The sequence below is a fragment of the Macaca fascicularis genome, chromosome 15, assembly GCF_037993035.2.
Source record: "Macaca fascicularis isolate 582-1 chromosome 15, T2T-MFA8v1.1".
Lineage (NCBI taxonomy): Eukaryota > Metazoa > Chordata > Mammalia > Primates > Cercopithecidae > Macaca > Macaca fascicularis.
In genome coordinates, this window is record NC_088389.1 from 94,958,114 (window position 1) to 94,973,889 (window position 15,776).

Below are 15,776 nucleotides of genomic sequence, written 5' to 3' on the forward strand. Positions count from 1 at the left end.
CAGTCTGCTGCTCTGTGCATTGCTTGGACACAGGAAGTTTTGCTGGGGCTGGAAGCCCAGGCCCGAAGGTCTGGCCTTTGTATTTTGGTCATGCAGCCATACCTTTTACCCCCACTGCCTTCCTTGGGAGCTACCTTGCTACTCAGGGACCATCAAACTGTTGTTCTTCCCAGACTTTGGGCAATCCCATCTCTCTCTTTCCTTCTTCTGTCTCCCTCTTAGAGGCACTCTCCTCTTTCAGACGGCTCTGCCACCTTCAGAGCACCTGGAATAATCTCAGTGAATTTAGAATTCTACACAAGACTGTAAGAGAGGATGAACTTGGCCAGGTGCGCTGGCTCATGCCTCTAATCTCTGAAATTTGGGAGGCCAAGGAGGGTGCATCACCTGAGGTCAGGAGTTTGAGACCAGCCTGGCCAACATGTTGAAACCCTGTCTCTACTAAAAATACAAAAAATTAGCCGAGTGTGGTGGCACACGCCAATAATCCCAGCTACTCAGGAGGCTGAGGCAGGAGAATCACTTGAACCCGGGAGGCAGAGGTTGCAGTGAGCTGAGATTGCACCACTGCACTCCAGCCTGGGCAACAAGAGCAAAACTCTGCCAAAAAAAAAAAAAAAAAAGAATTCAAGCAGTGTCTACTCTTGGCTCTTTTATAATAATCTCTCTTGAGACAAAGGAGCACAAAATACAAATAATAGCTCTCTGAATTTTCTTGCTATAAGCGTGAGCTGCTGAATGGGCTTTGGAGCTCAGAGTTAAGAATTACAATCTAGAGGAGGAAAGGGTATCTGGCCTTTGAGATAGTTGAGCAGTTCTGGGGGACTTCTGGGAGGAAGCTGGGTACTTTCCATTTCTTGGAAATATGGGTGACTTAATTTTAATGCAAAATAATGTAATCTTCATTACTATTTTCCTTCCCTCTGGGTCTGAGGCTTCTGGGCATCCCATCTGGACTTGCAAGCCCAGGCAGAAGATGGAACAGAAACGATTTATGATAGAGAATGTGTCTTTTTGGCCAGCAATGGGAAATTACTGCTTAGGGAAAAACAAAGGTAGTCTGGTGGCTTTTTTGTTCTGTTTTTGTTTTTTTTGGGACAGGGTCTCACTTTGTCACCCAGGCTGGAGTGCAGTGGTGCCATCCTGGCTCACTGCAGCCTTGACCTCCCAGGTTCAAGCAATTCTCCCACCTTAGCCCCACAAGTAGCTGGGATTATAGGCACATGCCACCATGCCTGGCTAATTTTTGTATTTTTTGTGGAGACAGCGTTTCGCCATGTTGTCCAGGCTGGTCTCAGACTCCAGAGCTCAAGCGATCTGCCTGGTCTGGCAGCTATTGCAACTATGTAAGATGTACCTTTTACAGACTAAGTTATATCTAATATGAAGAATTGGCTGGGATTTTGCCTCTGAACCAGCTCTTACATACTGAAAAAAAAGTCCCATTGATTTATATTGAGTGGCTTAGACCAGGGGTCCCCAACTGCCGGGCCGTGGACCTGTATGGGTCAGTGACCTGTTAGGAAACAAGCCACACAGCAGCAGGTGAGCAGCAGGCATTACAGCCCAAGCTTTGCCTCCTGTCAGATCAGCAGTGGGATTAGATTCTCATAGAGGCAGAAACCCCATAGTGAACTACGCAAGTGAGGGATCTAGGTGGCGTGCTCCTTACGAGAATCTAACTAATAATGCCTGATGATCTGAGGTGGAATAGTTTCATCCTGAACCCTACCCAACCCTCTTTGCCCCTTCCATGCTTTCCATGAAACCATGAACCATGAAACCAGTCCCTGGTGCCAAAAAGATTGGGGACTGCTGGCTTAGACTACCCTCCTTTCACACTGAATGTGTTCGTGTGTATCTGTATGTAACAGGAGGGAATATGGACAGAGGAGGCGAACGAGTAATATTTCTGGCTGTTCAGTAATTTAGAGACATATAAACAGTTGTGTCCACCAGGGACCTCAGTCTTCTTCAGTATCATGACTCACATTTCAGAGGAACTGCTCAATTTGATTCATGGCCTTTAACTATACTTGACTTATGAATTGTTCTTAAAAGTTGTATTCATTGCCTATTAATCCAACAGATATTCGGTGAGCACTTGCTGTCTGGGGGATACCCAGTCATTGCTCCATACAGTGAGGGCGTCTCACCCAGAGGCAGCTTTGCCATTTCTCACCCAGCCTCTGCTTTTGTTTGGCTTGGGGCAGGGAAAAGCAGGTTGGGAAATATACAACCTTGATTCATGGAAGAAAGATTCTAAATCTGGTACTTCTTAAAGGCACTTCAGCAACCATCTTACTTGTTTGCTTAATAAGATAAGTTGGGCTTACCCTGTTTGCTCCGTTTGCTCTTCCCGGCCTGGTCTCATCCTGAGATTATGGCAACATCTTCCTAGCTTGGTTTCCTGCCTTCGGCCTTTGCTCTGCTTCCAAATGTACTGGTAATAGTTAGACTGTTCTCTTCTTTCTTCCTCCTCACAACATATCCATGCTTACAAACCTACTGTAGCTCTTTGGGGTGCCCGGTTTTGGAGGCTGTGTGCAATCTGATAACACCTTAGTAAGAATATGCATTCCTACAGCTGATATAGTACTTACCGTGCGCTGGAAACTGTTCTAAGTGGTCTACATACATGACTTATTTAGTACTCCAAATGGCCTTATGAAGGTGGGAGCAATTATCGTTCCCATTTCCCAGACAAGGAAACAGAGGCACAGAGAGCTTAAGGCATTTGCCCAAGGTCACACAGCTGCTAAGTGAAGCTATTCTGGCCCTAGTGTCTCTTTCTTTCCTGCTTTCCCCATGCTGTCTCCGTAATACTTTCTCAGCACATGCCCCTCCCTTCATTTTGGCTGTCCAACTCTTCATATTGCCCCCTGTTCTCCTGCTGTTGAAAGGCTCAGATGAAGTCTCACTCCTCTACTAAGCCTCCTCCAGTTTATTCAATCATTTGAGCTCTTTTTGTACTCAGCAGTGAAGTAACTCAGTTTAAGATTAGTTGTTTCCCAGTTGTTTCCTGTGTTAGTTAACACTCTCCAATTGGTTGGAAGATCTTCGACCAAGGGCTAGCTGTATGGCCTAGGGCCAAGCCTAACACCCAGTAAATATGTCTTTGGGAAACTGAGGCAATTTTCTCTCATGACAATATGCGTTCTCCCTTCTTTCCATTCATTCTTCCTTATATTTGTGGAAGTCCTCTTTTTCCACAGTAAGTAAAGTAATTCCACTTTTATGTATTTTCACAGATGAGTCCACCAGATGAGGCTTGATCTAAGCCTATTAAATTAGATGGTAGACAAGAATGATTTGACTCAGCTGTATGTCCACAGTCCCTAGAGTATATAGTGTAGCACAGAGCAGGGACACAGTAAACAAATACCTGATCTGTGAGCAATAGATTACTAAATTGTGCCTCTGCTGGTGTTTCAGTTTTTCAGAGTATTTGTTTGCTTAGTTAACAAATGTATCTGCTTTCTTCCCCTGGGATTGCTAGAAAATTTGTCCAGGGTGAAGCAGTAAAATGTGCTTACATTTCCTCTTTGGTTTTCCAGGCTAATTGTTGGTGAACTTTATTTAACACTCTTGCTATATACTAAGAGTCTCTATGGAGCAGAGCAGCTTTCAGTTAACTTGGCAAATCATTACAAGAGAGAACAGAAGGGTCAGCATAAGCACTCTCTACTAATTAGTTTATAATTGATGTACAATAGCTGACGGATGGGACTTTAGCATATAAACTCCAGGAATATTGCTTAATTTATCTTTGCATCCTTATGAAGTGGCTCAGAAGTGTGGGTTCTTAATATCATCTTATTGGGAGTGCCCAGTGGTGGGGAGCAAGATTGAGGCTTCATGCACAGGACTCCAGGGCACTGAGTGGTACAGAAAGGAATATGATACGTTTTAATCTCTTGGGTATAAATGTGATTCCATTTAATACAGGGATAAATTGCAGTGAGTAATGCTGGTGATTCCATACTTGGTGGACAGCATTCCTGAATGCTGACTAAGGTTGGAAGAATGCTGGTATGAAAGTTACATTCTTTGTGGGATAAACATGGAAGATTCAAGCTGAACTCCTGCAGACAAGGTGGTGGGAGATTGCATGATTCATGTGAATCTCCCTGGGTTCAGACTTGACCTATTTATTGGCTGTCTTTGTAATGATGTCACCAAATAGACCCCCCTCTCCCATTTAAATGTGATCGCCTAAATCTTTAGCAACTAGTTATAAAATCCTTACTCTAACTTGCTTCATAACCATTGCTTTCTTATTTTGTCATTTACCACCCTGTGGCTGCTCTGCTGGCTGTGCAGCTGGTTCATGTGCTCCTCCAGCCTTTCTCTCCATCTCTTCCAGATTAATCTTGGGTGAACTCTGCTTCTAATGGGATGCGCCTCTACCTACAGCACAGGGTCCCAGATGCACATCAGCTGACTAGTTATATCAGCATCATTTGCTTTAGTTGGTTTGCAGTGGAGCTTAGGGATTTGCATTTGAGAAGCTTCCCTGGTGATGCTAATATGTAGCCAGGTTTGAACCACTGTTGGATAAGTAATGTCCAGTTTTTAAATCAGTTCTTCAGGGGTGACTGAACCAACCCTCTAAGCTCTGTCTCCTCCCTTTCTCCTCTTGTAGGCAGCCCTAGCTCATCTTTATTTCTCCAGGATGCATTGTGCCTCCTCCCTTTCATTTCTGTGTCTACACCCTACTACTTCCTTCTCATTTGTGTGCTCATTCTTCCTTCATGTTTTAGCTTATTGTTTTCTAAAGGGTATTCCTTAGAATGCCAGTCTTAGGTGAGTCTCTTGGGAAAACCTCCCTAAACAAATGTACTTTATATATTATTTGGTCTTCTGGGAGATTTATCACATACATTTACATTTGTAAAGGCTCTGAGAAGACTTACAGTAAAAAGTTTAACTTTGTTGTATTAGGGGTTCCCAAAGTTACTGGACCCTGGACATCTCCATGAGGCTGCCTTAATAGTCATTTAACATCTTTGGACATCCTGAAGGACTTTGGGAAATGTGTTTGTAGTTCATACTCTTCTTCTTTCGTAAATTACCTAGTACAAAGGAATTGGCCTGCTCTTCTGAGCTCCTGTCTCTGTGATTTAGCTTCATGCTTAATTCTGTACAGTCTAGCGACATTATCCAATTGTTCCTAGGCGAGCGCATCTTATCTCTTCAGAGACTGTGAACGTCATGGAGGCAGGATGTTATATCCAGCATTCCTTACCTCCCATAGGTTTTGCACAGTTTTGAGCATTTGTCACAATTGCCAAATTGGATTGCTTTGTCCCTGAATGTAGGAGCCTGTTATTTCATTCTAAATGTCACCCTTTGGTGTTCACAGCCATTTAGCCATGCCTTACTGTATTTCAGAGTAATACATTCACATATATTCATTAAATTGTTACTGATGTATCTCAGCAGTGAAATATTACGAATTTGACAAAACACTACATAACAAGCCCAGGGTGTTTGTATGCAGGATGTTTCTAGCTCTAGGGAGGAGTATTCATGAAAGGTGAGGGAATTTGATGACCTGTGCTTACCTTCATTGACCTGTTTTTGCATAGCAGATGGGAGAGAAGGGTACCTGTTTCTTTCTGTGGTGAAAGAATATACTTTTCAAAGTTCTTTCATATACTTGATGTTTCTCCCATTTGAGAAAAGAGGAAAGTCTTGGATTGATACTATGCCTTGCCTAAGATTCTATTCTTTCTTTATTGGTGGGCACCTATGTTTCATTATAAGAATAAATGTGTTATAAGAATGTATATTCTTTATATATGTATTATAATAGAATTGTTATATTATAAAAAGAAATGTATATTAGATATGTTATTTCAGTATTAGTTTAGAGACATTATTCTTTGTCAAAACCGTCATAGTTTGATGACTTCTCTCAAGAATATAGGGGTCAATGTGTGCCTAACTCACATTGCCTTTAGAATTAGAACATACATACTCATATTTGAATGAATTTAGAGAAGAATGTGGGCGGATACACATTCGGCTGTTAGAGTTCATTACCTTAAGGGAATGATATATGTGGGGGGGGGGTGTGTGGAATATGAGCTTTTTCTTTTTATAACTTTGCATTATTTGCCTTTTAAAGCACATGCACACATATACAAATACATATTATTTTTAAATTTAAAATAGCAATAAAGGTAATCCCAAATACAAAAGAGATAATGCTATCTAAATAGACAATTCTAGACAATGCTTTGACATGTGCTAAGCTCATAAACCTCAGGGATGAAATGTGTATGCCATAATTCCTCACATAATTTGGGGTCTATGAGGAGACCCACAATAAATAATACATTTCTTTCCCACCAGAATCTTTCTTTTTTCTGATAGAGGATGTGTTGGAAGGCATAACTTTGTGTGAGAGTCCAGTGGACCTGCTGACTGGACCGTAGGATTAGGCCATCTTATCTCCCTAGTCCAGGGCAGCTCTTTCAGGACAAGCCTCCTAGGTAAGGCATATACCATGTGGTAGGTAAGCTTCATGGTAGGTAAGCTTAGTCCCCAGAGGAAAACAAGAAGGGTTCCCTGAACTACTCATCCCCACTTAGTCTTTCTACGTTGGCAGAGAAGAGCTAGGGCGTACCGAGAGACAATTCCTTTCTTAAAAGATGGCTAGAAAGAAGTGTTCCCACCATTTTGCACACCTAAGTTAGGTATTCATTCTCCCCATTATGGCTCAATTTGCATTACTAAAAATATCATTCCATAATGTAATAATGACAATAACATTAACAAAAATTATAACTACTCTTTACTGAGCAGGCACATCATATATGTTAGGTCTCACTAATCCTTGAAGCAACCATGTAGAGTGTATAGTATTATTTGTCTTTTAGAGATGGAAGAAACTAAGACTAAGAGGTAAAATTACTCTGCTAAATGACCAAAGTTACATCCACAAGCTGGCTGTGGAGGCCAGCCCCCATTTCCCATGCAAAATCAAAATATTTTCCAATAGCATCTGGGACTTACTTGCTTTTGAAGGAGGTGTAAGACTCATTATTTTATATTAGGCATTAATTTCATTATTAAAGGAAGCCTTGCCAGTTAGGGATAGTTAGGTGCTTAGAACTGGAAATAATGGGAAACTTTGAGCCTCAAAGTTGCAAAAACTTCATTTGCAAATAATCTAAATTGGCTTTCAACTCTACTTCAACTGTATGTTGAATTTGTGCTTGCTAGGAAATAAAAGGGCCAGGCTTATATAAAACAGGTTTGCACAGTAAAAGGGTATGGTTGAAAGGTTTAAAAAAATATTCCTTTCAGTCTTTCTTGCCACGTTTTGAAATTTTACTTGTTTTCTATTGTATTATTGTTTTGTAGTAAAATGTTCTTGAGGTATTTTGCTAGTCACTGCCACCTTAGTTTGAAGTAATCATTCTTTTCTAAAATAGCTGAGAAAAAAGAGAAAATGGATATGAGGAACAAGAATGGCCTAAATAAAGTCTGGAGCCCGTTCAGGCGAGGACAGATGTACGCTGTGTGTGTGTGTGTGTGTGTGTGTGTGTATGTGTGTGTATGTGTGTGTGTGTGTGTGTGTCTGTGTGTGTATGTGTGTGTAGAAGGTCTTGGGCTGGAAGGCATCAGCATGCTGTTTCTGGGCACTCAGGAGAAGAGATGCTAGAAACAATATCAGAAAGGTACCATACGAGAGACAAGTTCTTTAATAAAATATAAGTAGAACTAACAGTGAATTTATTAAGTGCCAGGCACTATTACATATATTAGACTTTTTAATCCTCTAAACTGAGGTAACTGCTAGTGTTAACCTCATTGAGAGATCAGGACACTGAGGCACAGAGAGCTTAAGTAACTTGTCTAAGGTCACACAGCTAGGCAGTGGTGGAGCCAGGATGGAAATCTATGGCTCTTAACTGCTGCGCTATGTACTGTTAACCTCTCACTTCTTTCCTTCCACCATCTTTTCCACTTTTCTATCTGCTTTTAGTGCCCAAGTGTCGAGTGATATCCCAACCCTAGTTGGTGATATCCCATTCTTGAATGCCCACCTGAATGTGAGTCTCAAAACCTGTGTTTCTAATGCATGATCCTGGATTGGAAAACAATTGTTCTATAAGTAACATTTGAGTATAGATGGTATATTGCATACTACTACTATATCATTACTAAGTGTCTTGAATTCAATGATTGTATTATGGGTATATATTTAGCAATGAAAGACATGAAATCTGCAACTTATTCTTAAATGTTTCAAAAATTAATACTCCTAATACAAAATAAGTTTATATAGAGAGATGGATAGATAGATAGAACATTAGATAAATTGAAGCTCATCTTACTATTCTTGTGACTTTTCTGTAGCTTTAAAAATGTTTTCAAGGAAAAGTTAGGGAAGAAAACCAAACCCTGCTGCTTAGAGGCAGTGGGGCATATATTAATATTTACTAACCCTTTTAGTCCTCAGAACAACCTTATGAGTTAGGTATTATTACTGTCCCCATTTCAGAACAGTACGCTGAGGCACAGAGACCTTAAAGACCTTAAGGACCTTCCAGCCAGTAAGGGTGGGAGGCAGGACTCAAACCCTAATACATATATTTCTGTTTCTATAACACCTTGCGTGGGTGTTAGGTTGAACCATATAGAAATTGCTCTTATGTGATCATTTTAGACCTATTAAGAATATCTTTTTATATGACCCAGCCTAGTAGCAGGGATCACCTCTTTTATAATGAATAGTTGGTTTAGTGTGCATCTTCATGGCTAGACTGTGGGCTCCATGGGGGACTGGGTTAATCTTGCTCACCATTTTCTCTGTGGACTGCCTGGCTAGTGGCTGGCATTTGATAAGAGTCAAATAAATGAACAATAACAATGTTACTGTTGGTTACTTCTCTCTGCTCTTCCCAAATATATTTCATTTTTGTTCCCCCTGTATCTATGTCATTTTTAGAACCAGTGGATACACATAAATAATTCTGAATGATGCAGCCTCAGTAGTGATAATTGTGACATAATCAGCCATTTGACTTCAAGAGAACCCTTTTAACTAATGAAGACATTAATTAAAAACATGCCCTGCTAAGATGAACTGTAGGTTCAGAAATTTGAAAATGCAAAACGTTTGCATTCCCTACTAGCATACACTGATTTTGGCTAGAATGTATGTGGTACTCAGAATGCCATCCACTTAGGTACTCATTTGAGCAGTAAACACAGTTTTAAAATACATTGTGTAGTCTCTAAAAATAAGGAGTGTTTCAAAATGAAAACCAGTGCACAAGTCGTTGGCACATCTGGTAGTCAGAAAAGTTGTATGGTTTGTTTTCAGGAATAACAAGCTAAGGAACATTCAAACTTGGCCAATTGAAAACTTTTCTTCTGTGATGACACGTGGTGTTTTTTAAAAAAATTGGCTGTAGACTTAAAACAGAAAGAATATTGGAAATGAGAAGAGAATTAAACAGCATCATTTACTATCTTGTTTTGTGCAAGGAATTATAAAGGAATGTTTTCTTTAGAAAGAGAATGGAGCAAAAAAGCAATGACAGGCATGTAACAATCATAGTATCAATAATAACAATAGTAGTTAACATCCATTAAGTACCTACTATGTGCTTGATAGTGTGCTGAGTCCTCTATGTATGTTGTTAATACTAGAGGCATAACAACCTTATGAAGTTGTATTAGTCTGCTCTCACATTGCTGTAAAGAAATACCCGAGACAGGGTAATTTATAAAGAAAAGAGGTTTAATTGGCTCACAGCTCTGCAGGCTTAACAGGAAGCATAACAGCATTTGGGGTAGCCTCAGGAAACTTTCAGTGATGGCAGAAGGTGAAGGTGAAGCAGTCACATCTTACATGGCCGGAGCAGGAGGAAGGGAGAGCCGTGGGCAGTGCCACACACTTTTATACAACCAGATCTCATGGGAACTCTTAACACGAGAATAGTACCAAAGGGACAGTGCAAAACCATTCATGAAGGCTCTATCTCGATGATCCAATCACCTCCCACCAGGCCCCACCTCCACAATTGGGCATTGCAGTGGAACATGAGATTTGGGTGGGGACACAGATCCAAAGCATATTATCATACCCTGACCCCTCCCAAATTTCATGTCCTCACATTGCAAAATACAATCATCCCTTCTCAACAGTCCCCAAAGTCTTAACTCATTACAGCATTAACTCAAAAGTCCAAAGTCCAAAGACTCAGATCTGAGACAAGGCTAGTTCTTCCACCTACGAGCCTGTAAAATCAAAAAGCAAGTTAGTTGCTCCTAAGATACAATGGAGGTACAGGCATTGGGTAAACATTCCCATTCCAAAAGGGAGAAATTGGCCAAAATAAAGGGACTATAGGTCCTATGCAAGCCTCAAACCCCATAGGGCAGTCATTAAATCTTAAAACTCCCAATGATTCCCCTTTAATTCCTTGTTTCACATCCAGGCCACACTGGTGCAAGAGGTGGGCTCCTAAGGCCTTGGGCAGCTCTGCTTCTGAGGCTTTGCAGGGTGCAGCCCTGGCAGGTGTTTTCATGGGCTGGCATTAAGTACCTGTGGCTTTTCCAGGTGCAGGGTGCAAGCTGACAGTGCATCTACCATTTTGGGGTCTGGAAGATGGTGGCTCTCTTGTCACAGCTCTATTATGCAGTACTGCAGTGGGGACTCTGTGTGGAGGCTCCAACCCCACATTTCACCTCCACACCTCCCTAGTAGAGGTTCTCCATGTGGCCTCTACCCCTGCAGCAGGCTTATGCCTGCACATCCAGGCTTTCCCATACATCCTCTGAAATCTAGGCAGAAGCTCCCAAGCCTCAACTCTTGCATTTTGTGCACCTACAGGCTTAACACCATGTGGAAGCCACCAAGTCTATGGTTTGCACCCTCTGAAGCAGAGGCTTGAGCTATACCTGGGCCCCTTTGAGCCAAGACTGGAGCTAGAGCAGCTGGGATGCAGGGAGCACTCTTCGGAGGCTGTGCAGTGCAGCAGGGCCTGGACCATAAAATCATTCTTGCCTCCCTAGGCCTTTGGGCCTGTGATGAGAGGTGCTGCCAGAAAGTTCTCTGAAATGCTTTTGGGGCCTTCCCCCATTGTCTTGGCTGTCAGTACTTGCCTTGTCTTTGCTTATGCAAATTTCTGGAGCCTGCTTGAATTCCTCTCCTGAAAATGCTTTTTTCTTTTCTACCACATGGACAGGCTGTAAATTTTCCAAACTTTTACACTCTGCTTCCCTTTTAAATATAATTTCCAGTTTCAGGTCATTTCTTTGCTCACATATATAAACACAGGTTGTTAGAAACAGCCAGGCCACATCTTGAACTCTTTGCTGCTTAGAAATTTCTTCCTTCAGATACACTAAATCACTCTCAAATTCAAAGTTCCATAGATCACTAGAGCAAGGGCACAATGCCTACAACCTCATTGCTAATGCATAACAAAAGTGACCTTTGCTCCAGTTCCCAGCAAGTTCCTCATCTCCATCTGAGACCTCCTCAGCCTGGACTTCACTGTCCGTATCATTATCAGCATTTTGGTCACAATTCAGGCAGTCTCTAGGAAGTTCCAATATTTTCCACATCTTCTTGTCTTCTTCTGAGTCCTCCACACTCTTTCAACTTCTGTTCATTACCCAGTTCCAAAACTTCTTCCACATTTTCAGGTATCATGGCAATGCCCCACTCCTTGGTATTAGTCTGTTCTTGTATTGCTATAAAAAAATACCCGAGCCTGGCTAATTTATAAAGAAAAGTGGTTTAATTGGCTTATGGTTCTTAAGGCCTAACAGGAAGCATAGAAGCTTCTGGGAGTCCTCAGGAAACTTTCAATCATAGTGGAAGGCGAAGGGGAAACAGGCATGTGTTACATGGCTGGAGCAGGAGGAAGAGAGAGAGGGGGAGGTGCCACACACTTTGAAACATCCAGATCTCATGAGAACTCTATCATGAAAACAGCACCAAAGGGATGGTGCTAAACCATTTCTGAAGGATCCACCCCCATGATCCAATCACCTTCTACCAGACCCCACCTCTAAAACTGGGCATTACAGTTGAATGTGAGTTTTGGGTGAGGACACAGATCCAAACCGTATCAGAGGGAGGGTTAACTTTATTCCTGTTTTGCAGATAAGAAGACATAGACATGGAGAAATATAGCACAAAAATGTTAAGTAATTTGCCTAAATCCCCAAATAGCAGATCCCGGGCAAGCTGTCTCCAGAGCCCACACTCCAAGACACTGCACAATTCTGAGTAGTCTGGAGGTATAGGTGTTCATTATGCTTCTGGCATTATGAAAAAATTTAGATGGCTGTATTGAGCACAGTGGCTCTTGGTCACACTTGTTTGCCTGCATGTGTGAGACAGATGATGCTATTTTCCATTTACCAGAACATCCTCATAGTTGTACCACAAACATTTATATGTTCCCAAGAAGTTCACCATTAATTTTCATGCTTCAAGGATACCATTTGTGATACCATTTGTGCTTAGATGGGGTTAAAGTTGACCAGTGATTGCTTCTTGGCCTTTTGGCTAAGATCAAGTGTAAAGCTGACCACTGAATTTGGGAGTAGGAGGTGGTATAGTAAGAATGTGGAGATATTAGGGAGATAATTAGCATTTCTTCATTACAAAGCAAGAAACAATGTGGATGTATGAATCCAGAGTAGAGAGTTACAGAGGCAGCCTTGACCAGTGTAAAATTCTGGCCCAGAAAGATAGATTTATAATTACTACCCCCACTGACTTCATATTCCATTCAGATCTAGTTAGCAATTCTGTGGCAAGGCATCAAAGGATTGACTTGGAGTTTTTTTGTTTTTGCTTTTTGAAAAATGGCACTGTGTATCAAAAAAGATAACCAGGAGAGTTTCAGCAGAATAATTTGTCAGTATTTAATATTCACTTATATGGATCTTTTATTTTCATTCATTCATTCTAATTTCACTGGATAGACTTTATTATGTAATGTGCGTTAGACCCTAGGTTAGGTGCTAAGGAAGTAGAGATGCCTCAAATAAGGACTTTGTCTTTAAACAGCAGTGAAGTATAAAAATGAGAGGATGGCAGGCACATACAGAGTCCAGTTCCCTGAAGTGCTATGGGTGCTGAGGCACATATGTGATGGCAGATGTGGACAAATGAAAGAAGCAGTGGTCAGATCTGCCTATCAGGTAGTGGAGGAGGAGGTCATATAGGTGGTGACCCTTGAATTGAGACCTTAAAGATGCAGAGGTGCTCACTAGGTGGATAAGTTAGGGTAAGGGCATTCCAGGTAGACAGAAGAGCATGAACAAGATAAGGGTTAAAATAAATGTTTCAGCGATCACATTAGTTTGTATTGGCTCTAAGGTGTGCATGTTTTTACATTACAACATCTCTGAAATCTGGACATCATGCACTAGTTGGACTGGCAGTTCATGTTCTTACTGGTACATAAAATAATGGTACACCTTACAATATGTGCCACTTTAGTTTTATGAAATTATCTATTAGTATGTTTTGCCATCAAGTAGTATTTCTTGGATGCTGTTCCAGCTGCTATGTCTTTGTTTTAGAGGTAGATAGGTATTAATACCTTTTTACTGAAGAGGAAATAGGCACGGAATGACTGAATTCCTTAGATAAATATGTGACATGAAATTTGACAGAATACTTGATATTTGATGTTGCTTTTAATAGTAGTGGCTAGTAGCAATGGGACCCGGGGAGAGAATTCATATAGAGGATTCATTCATTCAGTCTTATATACTGGACTAGGCTATGAACCATCACATTGCCTTTTTTTCAAGGTAAAAAGGGAGTTTGAAAAGCTAATGCATGTAGCCTATTGAGATTTTTAAAGATATTGAATTTATGATGCATTACATAAAAGTGTACCTACTATTCTTGGTGTCAAGATGAAGCCCTGATAAAACAGTGCTTTATGACTTATGAAAATGGAATATCTGTAACTCATCTTTTAAGGCACAGAAGATGGATCAGATATAAACTGCAATGGGAGGGGTAAAGGAGAGGTTCTGGTTTATGTATCTGGGAAAGAAAATCAGAGAAATTTCTTTTGGAGCGAATAATCTTGGAAAGTGTACAAGGAAGAAACTAGGCATATCAGAGCCTAAATTTAAGCACACAGGTGTCATCAAAATACACTCTAGTAGAATCAGTTTCTGTTCTCTCTTTGAATCCCTGTGTGATTTTGTGCAGGTCAATTGCCACTTGGATTTTAGTGTCCCATAAGTCTGCACTAGACCAGGATTCCTGGCAGCTAATAATGCTGTGACTCCCCAGCATTTCTGAGATAGGGCTGCATTGGTGGAAACAGTGATTGCTCCAAAGTCTTGTTTGTTCTGTTGTTTGGAGGGCTCTTGGGAAGAATGTTACAAAAGATGACAAGTAAAGGCACTAAATCAATAGATTTAATTTTGGGGAAAACAAAACAGGAAATTATGAACCCCTGCAGCTAAGAAAACTGACAGTGACACTTTTCTTCCTACTTCGATCCCAAATATATCAGTGAAAAAGATGGGAAATATGCTGAGAAAAATGTAAAGCTTAATTTGTTAAAGACTGAGATCGTATATATTTTTGTTTGCTAGAGATGAAAACAGACTGTATAGTTACTGAGACTTGACCAGGTAGTTGACAAAAAAAAGTTTGAAAAAATGCATCCATGTAAAAAGAATGTCTAGAATGATTCGACTCATTATGATTTTTTAATAAATGAGTCATGGCAGTGTTTGCCTTTCTCAAAGTCTTTGCTTTTCACTTTTCCATAACGACAGAGACTCTTGTGGGTTCCTTTTTTTCTTTCCCCTTTGGGTATGTATCAGCTTTTATTACACTGATTGTTACTAATGAAAATGAAAAATATATGTCCAATTTGGTTACCATGCTGTTTTTCAAATGAGCATTTTGTTTACAATTCTGTCATCCTGATTTTTTAAAAAATTGGGTAGATGTCCAATGACAGTGTGTTGAGATGAGGAGAAAAAAGTCAAGAGCAGAGAGACACAGCCAGACTACATCCTTGTAAAGAGACTTTTTCGAAGTACAGATTTGGAATGAAGTAAACCAGTTAAACAGGTTTTTTCCAGTAGTGTCAACTTTCCTTGCTGGGTGATTCAAGATATTAGCTATTCTAGGAAAAAACTTGGTTTGATACAGGCAATCCCATCTACTTACCACCTTAATCCTTTAGGGAAGGATATTATAAAATATGATTTTTAGTATAACTGGACACTTATACATAGAAGGAGTAAAATTTAAGCACATTTTGTATGAGTGCTGATTATGGGAAGTTTTCTCTTATAGCATTATGGCTTTGTCATTAGAATTGGAGAAAGCTTTTTGCTATCACCAATATTAAAAAAAAATAAAGAAATGATCTGAGGACTGTCTCTAAAGATGGGTCCTGATATAAGCATGCACATGTCTGTGTTTACTGATTTCTGATGTAAGGGACATGAAAGCTAACCTGATTCATTTGTTTTTAGGGGCTCTTGGCTTTGGGCCTCAGTGCAAGTCCATTGGAAAAGGCAGCTGCAACAATCTAGTGGTCACCAGCAGTCCCATGATGGTTCAGCGACTGGGACCCATTTCACCTCCAGCAAGCCAGGTCTCTACAGCATGCAACCAGATCAGTCCTAGCTTACAGAGGGCAATGAATGCAGCCAACCTGAATATACCTCCTTCAGATACCAGGTCTCAAGTTAACTTTTTTTTCCCCTTTCTTTATGGTATAAACACACCCCATGAGTGTTTT

The 15,776-nt window shown here is 40.7% G+C and overlaps 1 protein-coding gene across 15 annotated transcripts in view; it reads left to right on the plus strand.

The window, feature by feature from the left end:
* GLIS3 (GLIS family zinc finger 3) overlaps positions 1 to 15,776 on the plus strand; it is a 479,833-nt gene that overhangs the window by 151,366 nt on the left and 312,691 nt on the right. For 9 of the 15 annotated variants that reach the window (XR_012424753.1, XM_045374344.3, XM_065530603.2 and 6 more), the window contains one exon: positions 15,508 to 15,715. The exons of the other annotated variants lie outside the window; for them this stretch is intronic. Coding sequence is in view for 8 of the 9 variants with exons in the window: in XM_045374344.3 (XP_045230279.2) it covers positions 15,508 to 15,715 (208 nt within the window). In the remaining variant the exon portion in view is untranslated. The remainder of the gene's footprint in view (positions 1 to 15,507; positions 15,716 to 15,776) is intronic. 15 annotated transcript variants of the gene reach the window in all.